General features: G+C 42.3%; 1 protein-coding gene across 1 annotated transcript; it reads left to right on the top strand.

Annotated features, from left to right (window-relative positions):
- The first annotated feature begins 364 nt into the window (after window positions 1–364).
- Window positions 365–8,475, top strand: SLC30A1 (solute carrier family 30 member 1). Its single transcript, XM_036754820.1, has 2 exons — window positions 365–1,562; window positions 3,419–8,475. Exons 1-2 carry the CDS (start codon window positions 941–943, stop codon window positions 4,312–4,314), a joined length of 1,518 nt encoding a protein of 505 aa, XP_036610715.1. The 5' UTR covers window positions 365–940; the 3' UTR covers window positions 4,315–8,475.
- Window positions 8,476–9,479: the final 1,004 nt, after the last annotated feature.

Genomic DNA, 9,479 nt, shown 5'->3' with positions numbered 1-9,479 from the left:
CCACTCCTCTCCTTCCCACTGCACCCGGCCTTATTCCACACGCCCCCCACGCCACCGGCTGCACCCGGCAACCCCAACCCTACACCCGGCGCCGGGAAGGGAAAGCCCCACCCCCATCGATTCGAGCAGCTACTCCGCCCCTCCCTCCCGCCCCGTGAAGCCGTCGGCCAATAGCCAACTCTGGGGGGCGGGGCAAGGTGTCTGTCGTGAGGGCATCCTGGCGAATGGGGAGGCGGGTGGGCGGGGCGCCGGGGACGGTGTCACGCACGGGTCCGTGTGAAAACGGGGGTTCCGAGTGCAAAGCAAAGTTTTTTTGTAAACCGTCTGCAAAGGCGGGGGGGTGAAGAGAGAGCCCGAGACGGGGCCGAGTGCAGCCGCCGCCTCATCCTTCTCCTGCTCGCTTCTCCTTTCCGTCGCCGCCGCCTCTTCCTTCTCCCCGGCTCTTAAGCTCGTCCGTCGCCAGAGCCAGCCCGAGGATTCGCGGGATCGAGGAGTCCGCGGTCCGGAGTCCCCGCGGCCCCAGATGCCCGGCCCCCTCTCCCGGCGCGGAGCTGCTCCTCACCCGGCGCCGTCGCTGCTTCAGCCCCCGCCCTCTTCCCTCCGCTCGGCTCCGGGCGCCGGCTTCAGCTGCCTGTCGCCTCCGCCACCGCCCCCTTGGAAGGGAGCGCCGGCTCTTCTCTCAGCTTCAGCTGCGGCTCCTGCTCGGGCTCGGAGAGGAGCTTAAGGCGCTCAGCCCGGCCCCGCAGGGTCTTCTCACCCTAGCCCCGGAGGGTCTCGGCCGTAGTAGTTGGAGGAAGGTCGGTTCCCCGGGGCTCCCGGCAGCCCCCGCCGGGCTTGGTACCGCGCGGGGTCGCCCTCGCCGGGGAGCCTCTCCGGCCCGCCCGAGGGGTTCCGCTCTCGTCGCCCAGGGCCCATCTCGGGCTTGACGGGTCCCGCAGCCATGGGGTGCTGGGGTCGGAACCGGGCCCGGCTGCTGTGCATGCTGTCGCTGACCTTCATGTTCATGGTGCTGGAGGTGGTGGTGAGCCGGCTGACCTCGTCGCTGGCGATGCTCTCGGACTCGTTCCACATGCTGTCCGACGTGCTGGCCCTCATCGTGGCCTTGGTGGCGGAGCGCTTCGCCCGGCGGACCCAGTCCACCCAGAAGAACACGTTCGGCTGGATCCGGGCCGAGGTGATGGGCGCCCTGGTGAACGCCATCTTCCTGACCGGCCTCTGCTTCGCCCTCCTGCTGGAGGCCATCGAGCGCTTCATCGAGCCCCATGAGATGCAGCAGCCGCTGGTGGTCCTCGGGGTCGGCGTGGCCGGGCTCTTGGTCAACCTGCTGGGGCTCTGCCTCTTCCACCACCACAGCGGCTTCGGGGACAGGGGCGGGCCCGGCGGAGGCGGCCACGGCCACTCCCACGGGGGGCACGGGCACGGCCACAGCCGGGGCAAGAACAACCGCAGCGGGGGCAACACGACCAACATGACGGAGAGCGAGCGGGCCGCCGACGGGGAGGAGACCAACAACTTGGTCATCAACAGCAGCAACTCGAACGGAATGAAGCTGGACAGAGCAGGTAGGAAGGAGGGGCCCGCCCGGGCGCCGGCTGCGGGCCGGGGGCTCGGGAGCTGCCGCCGACCCCCGCCCCGGCCTGGGAGCGAGGGGAGAGGGGGTCCGCACCGCCCTCTGCTGTCTGACGCGGGCGCGGCCGGCCTTTCCCCCACGTGGAGCGGCTTGACATCCCCGGCCCACCCGACACACACCCACCCACGCCTCGGAGGGGGGAGAGGGCTGAATTTGTCTGGAGGAAGACGCCCGGATTCTTCCCAGTCCGGGCACTGCCGCTCGCCGGGGGGCGCAAATAAATCACCTGCCTCCCTGGACCCAAGTTTACCCTTCTTTAAAATGAAGGGTTTTTGGCACGACAACCTCAGGTTAAGCCAATAAGCATTGGTTTATAAGAAAGGCCGGGAGAGTCACTGCCCTCTGGGAGCTCACATTCTATTGGGGGGTGGAGCCATGCCAAGAACTACGCACTGGACCAATGATAGAGAGATGGAGAGATGGATGGATGGATGGATAGATAGAGTAAATTGGTGTAATCTCTCAGCCGGTAAAGGCCTCTTGGAGAAGGGATTTAAGCTGAGACTTGAAGGAAGCAGGGAGGTGAAGGTGAGGGGAGAAGGGGCATTCGAGGCTTGGGGACCGGGGGCCAGGAAAGAGGAACCGTGGGAGGAAGTCGGTGCCCTATGCCAGAAATTGCGAAGAATTCCACTGTTAGTGAATGGCAGAGTATGGGATAGCGATAGCCTAAGGTCCACCCCAGCTCTAATATCCTATGATCCTGTGATTACAAGAGGGAAACAGATACTGGCAGCTGGGTTATCTCTAGGACTCAGCTCTGGCAGTAGTTAGTCCGCACTGAGCCAAGTTCGGGGCTGGTGGTGATCTATTTAGTAAAAAACCTTTGGAGGATGGTGGCATATTTCTTTCTGGATGATGGGTTTAATTTCCCATACCTCCTGGGGAACAGAGGAAAAACTCTGTTAGTTTTTCCATTCAACAAGCATTTGGTTAAAGGTTTTCTTTTATGAATGGCAATGTTCACTTCATCCCTAGTCTTGTGAAATCATTTCTGATTTTACCTCTCTGAGCTGTGTCAGTCTGATGGGCCCAATTCATTGACTTCAGAATCATTCTAAAACAAAAGCCAGGGTATCTCATCCCTTTAAATTATGGAAATTAATCGTCAAAAAGATGGGGGTTAAATGATTTAACTCAACCTTTTATGGATTTCTTCCTAGTCCCAAATAGGATACTGGCTCCAGTTATTAAGCTACACAAGTATATGGTTCTTTAATATATTTTATTTTTTAAATGGAGTTAAAAGGAACCTGAGAGAAAGTTCAGCTTTTATGTAAGTCTCTGCAATTGTTGTTTGCTGTTGTCAACTCCTCAGTCTTATTAAATGCCCTATTTGAATGAATGATATGAACTGACATTGGTTTTAAGTTTAAGGTATCAGGAAAATGTGAGTGACTGAAAAAAAAAAAACAAACAAACCTGGAATTGAGTGTCCTATAGTCACTATAATAGTAGGTTATTTTCTACATAGTTAAATTTATAGCCCTCAGATTTACCTTTTTATTGCTGCAGGTCTGCAGAGATCTTTGATAAACAATTTTTTTTCTAAGCAAGTTTTCCCCCCTCTTAAGTGAAAGAGGCATAATTAATTTAATGATTTAATAAGTACCCATTGAGAGAAACTATAGCCAAGGTTGCTCACCTATTAGTATCAATTTATATTTTAGGGGCACTAAAGACCATCTAGGCTGTTATCATTGATCTTACCCCCAAAAAGCAGTTCTGAGAATACACCTTTTGTGTGAACGTTTTCTAAATGTGTGGTAATAATTTTGCATCTCTTTGTAGAGGAACAAGCCAGAGATCGAGCAATGGAAGTCCAAGTTAATGGGAATCTTATTGGTGACGATTCAGACAATTTAGATTCGGAAGACGAAGATAATAGTGGACAACTTAACATGCGTGGAGTTTTCCTACATGTCTTTGGAGATGCCTTGGGTTCAGTAATTGTAGTGATAAATGCCTTGGTCTTTTTCTTTTCTTGGAAATCTTGTTCTGATGGAATCTGTAGGAACCCATGTATCGATGAGCCCTGCCAGGCATTTGTAGGTCTAATTAATAGTACTGGACCTGTAGATGAGGCTGGTCCTTGCTGGGTGCTGTATTTAGATCCAACTCTCTGTCTTGTGATGATTGGCATACTTCTTTACACCACTTATCCATTACTTAAGGAATCTGCCCTTATCCTTTTGCAAACTGTGCCTAAACAAGTAGATATCAGAAATTTGAAAATGGAACTTCGAAAAGTTGAAGGAGTTGAAGAAGTTCATGAATTGCATGTTTGGCAGCTTGCTGGGAGCAGAATCATCGCCACTGCTCACATAAAATGTCGAGACCCTGCGTCCTACATGGAGGTGGCTAAAATCATTAAAGACGTTTTTCACAATCACGGAATCCACGCCACTACTATTCAGCCTGAATTTGCTAGTGTAGGCGCTAAATCAAGTGTGACCCCATGCGAGCTTGCTTGTAGAACTCAGTGTGCGTTGAAGCAATGTTGTGGGACCGCACAAAAAACCAATTCTGGAAGGGAAACAGAAAAGAGTTCTGCAGTTAGCATTTCTTGTTTAGAACTTAGTGACAATTTAGAGAAGCAGCCCAGGAGGACTAAAATTGATAGTATACCAGCTGTTATGATAGATATAAAGAAGATGCCAAACAAACAACCAGAATCATCTATGTAAGTTTTCAAAACACGTGATGTTCAACTTGTTTTCATCTGTAAGAGGAAGAGACTCTCCATTGAAATCTTAAGTTGCCAAGTAGTGTAATTCCTGAAGTCCTTGTTTTGGTCACACTGTTTAATTCTATTTTTGTAAGAACATAATGGAATTGCATAACACAAAGTTTTATATTACAACTTTGTGATTATCGATGCACAGTACAGCTATGCTGTAACAATTTTGGAAAGCCAGTTTTAACACTATGTTACATTTTTTGTTAAAAGTAAATATAAACCTTGTATAACATAATGATACTTTTGATTTCAGTTTTCCCATAGCAAAACTTAATTGGGGATAAATAAATTAAAATTAATTTGTTACTAGAACTTCTCTGCTTTGTCTTTCCCCTCACCCAATGTTTTACTTTTATTTGAAATTTCTTGATGAAACTTGAAATAGTATTTTTTTGTTTCCTTAGTTTAGATTTATATTTCCCTTTCCCTGTTTGAAATTATTACATAGCATAATGGTAGCATTTTTTTTTAAACCGACTCATGGATGTTAATGGGAAAAGTTATTCCATTTTTTTTTCCATGTGGAGCAATTTTATCATTTTACCAAGAAAAAGATCAATTACTATCTTGTATTAAGTTCTGTGCTTTATTGCTGAGTATTATTCCAGTTGAAATGTGAGTCAATTAATGAGAAACTGCATTTTATACACATAATAGGGCGTTTGAAGAAGAATATAAAAGTTTGCCCAGCTGAACATCATTTAGATTCTTTTATAACTTGTTAATGTTTGGAAGAATATTTGAATTGTTTAAAAACTTTCAATATGTGGCGTAAAACACTTGTCTTTCAAGAAATTATGAGTAGGTATATTATATAGAGGTGTTCACCAGCATTGTTTATGTTTGAAAGAAGATTGGTCTCCATTAGTAATACTGAAGGCTCAGAGTTTACTCACAAAGTATCTATGTATAACAAAAGATATTTTAACAGTCGTTAAATGTAATTTATTTAACTCTTTAATAGGTGTCTCAAAGATGCTGTTCTCTCAAGTTATTTCATGGCATCTATCCCCAAATAGATTTAGAAGAAAGCTGAGTATTACAGTGTTTTTGTTTCTTTATGAGCCGCTTACTAGGGAGAAAAAAAAATAAGAAGTTAATATCACTTGAGTATTAAATTCTTTAAAAATTAAATTCATAATTAAGGCTGGACCCTCTCACTTGTATAATGTCTTGTCATTGCTCAGGTCTTCCAACAGTGACTTATTTTGAATATGTACTCTTAACACCTACACACAAGTTGACTGAACTATGACTGAAATTGTGTTTAACTGTTTTCTTATTGCTGTTCTTTTACATACAGTTACTTAAACAGTATTTAAGAAGTTTTAAAAAAAATTGTCTTGATTGGAAGAATCATTATGCTTTTTTATTAAGTGTAGATTTTTTTTTTGTCTGTAATGAGATTTATATTGATGGACATCAATTATCATACATAGAATATTTTGCCAAGAGCATAGTGTCCTGACTACTTCAGTTGGTTTTATAGATGACTACTTCTGGGAATGGCTTATCTTTTTGAATTAGAAAACAATTCACTATTTAAATGCAAAGTTTAAGATAAAGATATTGAAAAAGACTGGAATTAAAAATTTCTTTTTTAGTGTGTAATTCTTATAGTAGCAGGCATAGATTTTCCCCTTCTAGTGTATGCCTGTTGCTGGCAATGGGCTTATTTTTTTTAATAGGCCATGTTAATGGACAGCGTATATTCCATTAAGAATGAGAATGATTTGTGCTTGGATAACAATGGGAACGCAGTTTATAAATTCAGGTTTGCTAAGATGGGCAAAAACTGTAACCTGCCAATTGGGATCTCTTAATAGTATTTTGCTGATATCACCCTCATAATTCAATTGATAATTTCTAAAACTAATAGGTATCTTTAATTTTTGTGTAAATTTGAGTCTCTAACACAAACCTGGGGAGTCTCATTATGTGGGTAAACAAGAAGAAAGCTGCTAATTGTACCGTTATCATGTGCATTCCTGATTTTAACATTTTAAACTATGGAATATTTTATTAAGACATTTGAAAGCCAACTTTATATTTTGTAAACTTTTCAGTAATGATATAAAAAGATAACTAGCAAAATATCTTAACATCCAAGAAGGGTTCTCTGAACAAATGCACTATAATAGAGTCTTTACTAAAGAATTGAGGTTTTAAAAATATAAGCACAGGACAAGGGCTATGTTTTTCTCAAAAGTACTATAAAAGCAACCTGTAGGTCTAGTTATCTGGTTTTTCATAACTTGTTTTAAAGTAGTTTATATATAATGCATAAAGTGGTACCCTAGTGTGTTCCTTCTCAAAGTAGTTTGTTATTTAATAACAAAAGCAGTGGGCACTGACTCACCTTTTGAGTTTTAACAGAGAAACAGTGTTTCTCTCTACAATGCACTTTCTAACCCATGTTTTACTATATAAAAAGTTATGTTGAAAACCACGTGGTTTTTTTTTTATTGTTGTTTTTTGTTTTGGCTTTGGTTTTGTATTTAGAATTCCTAGAATTTGAATCCCTTTTGCCTTTATGAAAGGAAATGGGGGAATCCTCCCTCAAATTCTTAGGGCACTTGAGCCCAATATTTAAGGGGAAAAAAACCTATTTTGCATTTCTGCACCAGTTTCTGTCACCTTGTAGCTTTTTAAACTGGCTTTTCCTTTGTGAGTAAGATCAGTGAGTTTGTGATAGGGACACTTAGAATTTTTTCTATTGCCTATCTTGTACGAAAGGAGGTACTTTATGTGCCTGACTTAAAACCAATCTAGGAAAAAAAATTTCCAAGCCAAATGCAGCCTTAAGGGAGAATAGATTCTCCATTGTGACATTTTAGCTTGTGTGATTGCTGAATTAGCGGGTCTGGAGTACACATCTGCATTAAGAAAGATATGAATTAGAAAACCTATTTTTACTCAGTGTATTTGAATGTCTTTTTGGAGCGGGGGGGGGGGGGGGGGGGGGAGGGAAGCAGGGGAAATGCCATGTTTCTGAGGCAAGCAATTTGAGTAGGAATTTTTTTTTTCCTATCAAGTAACCCATTGAAAATCACCATCAGAGAAAGGGCACTTGCTGTATTGGAATGGAAACTTTTTGTTAGCTTGCTGTCATTTTTGAAGAACTTTAAATTTAAATTGATGTTCAAATTTTTGTTTTTCTAAAATTAGAAACTTGAAAACATTAAGGGAAGTAACAAGGACATAACATGAAAATACTTAAAGTGGGATAACTGTTGGGTTGAAGATTTATTTGAATGCTAATTTTTTTTTATTAGAAAGCTATAAATGTCACGTCTTCACCTTTTGTCTTAATGTCTTCACAAAGAGTATGAAGAAACAAATGTGGAGAGTAACTTGGTTGATGTGCTGAAGCTCTTCAAACCATAAAGAAATATTGACTTAATACTGAGTTTCAATGTAATGATGAATCACAAAACAGTGTTAAAATTTGATGAGGTAGCAGAAGAAACTTTCCCTCCCTCCTTTTTCTGTTTAACATTAGACCTGAGTCAAACTTATTATTTGACCGTCTCTGAAAAAGAGTTGAATAGCATCATCTTGATGTAGCTTTACAGACCTTATATGGAACTGCAATTTCATTTTCCTGGCAAAACCTGGAATATCTTAGCAGTCATTTTCACTGGCAAAGGGCCTCTTGTGTGTCCTGCAATTTAAACCTTTAAACCAAAAATTTTACGGTCCAGTGTCTTTGACAAAAGGATACTGAAGGGAATGTAGCATACAGTTAGTATATATGGTTGTATATGAGAAGTCTTGGTCAAGACACAGAAATGGCCATGTTATCATTCTGCCTTGAAACAGCACAATGAAAGTGCATCGGTGTATGCTGTGATTCTTTATGGAACTTTCATAATGTCGTTTTGGTGTCTGCTTTTGCCAGCTATTTAGGCAGAATGTGGTGCAGTTTTATGCAGTTGTCATCTCACTAAATGCAGATACAAATATATTTTCTGTGTAAAATTTTACCGATTTTTGGTGTGTTTTTTTATATGTTTTATGACTGTACATTGTTTTCCAAAGCTGTTCCTACCTCACCATGAGGCTTTATGGATTGTTATGTATTATAAATGTTCTATATGAGACAGGCTACTGTGTTTTTCCCTCTCTTCTCATTTATTAAAAGTAGAAAAATAAAACTAATTTTTACATACCTATTTAGTCATTTTGTGCATGCTCTTCATGCCATAAACTGAATATAAATAGGATGGCTGGGTCTGATCAGGAGTTGAAAGAAAAGTTATATTTAATAATAAAAGTACTGTGCTAGTTGGTAGGACATTTGGATCAACAAGCAGTATTGGCTAATTGGAAATATATCTACTGTTAGAAGATGTCAAAGAAGCACCCCAATCATCTTTGCAAGCTTTTCAATTTTGTTCTTATATAACAAGGATCTGAAAGAAGGCTGGGTAGGAAATCAAGTCTGTCAACAAGAATTATAGAAGAAAACTAGAGCCCGCTGCATTCCTCTGCAAGCACTTGGGGTTTGTGGCTCCTATTCAGCAACTTAAACATTTTTTAAAAACCTCCTTTGTGATGGAAGTGTCCTAGGCATTAGGCAGGGATGTAAAGTTTAGATAGGACATGTGTGGTCTCTGACCTTATGGGACTTAGGAGATAAGGTACCTAAATAGTTCCTGTTATCCAAATAATATTTCATTAGTAGATAGGAAGCAAATAAGAGAAGTAAACTTTAAAAAAATGAAACCATCAGATCTTCCACAACACTCATCAGCGTGAGATATTAAACTCATGGCTGCTGCATTATTTTAGCTGTCTTTCCAAGCCTTTTGGTCAGGAAACCAAGTGCTCTCTACCTCCTGCATGAGGTGATCAAATGCACTTCAGAATTATTGGAAGTGAGTGCCTCTTATTAAATGGAATGATACTAAGAATTTAGACACAGTCCATACTTGTAAAATATTTATGATATGGGTTGGAAGATGAGACAGACACAAAAATGGAAGAGAGTAGAAAGGGGAGGGATTGCTGCTGTCTAGGAAAACTTAAGTAGGATGTAGGATTTCAGCTGAGTCTTGGAAGAGGGGCAACAAATAAACATAAAATTTAGTAAGTAAGATAAGACACAAG

This window comes from Trichosurus vulpecula, chromosome 4 (genome assembly GCF_011100635.1).
Source record: "Trichosurus vulpecula isolate mTriVul1 chromosome 4, mTriVul1.pri, whole genome shotgun sequence".
Lineage (NCBI taxonomy): Eukaryota > Metazoa > Chordata > Mammalia > Diprotodontia > Phalangeridae > Trichosurus > Trichosurus vulpecula.
Note: the sequence above shows the minus strand (reverse complement) of the source record. Positions and strands in the feature narration are given on the sequence as shown.

What these genes read in the sequence shown, in the direction of transcription:
- SLC30A1 (XM_036754820.1), top strand. Translation starts at nt 941, where the DNA reads ATGGGGTGCTGGGGTCGGAACCGGGCCCGGCTGCTGTGCATGCTGTCG. An exon ending in AATGAAGCTGGACAGAGCAG is followed by an intron (nt 1,563 to 3,418) that starts GTAGGAAGGAGG and finishes ATCTCTTTGTAG; the next exon opens with AGGAACAAGCCAGAGATCGA.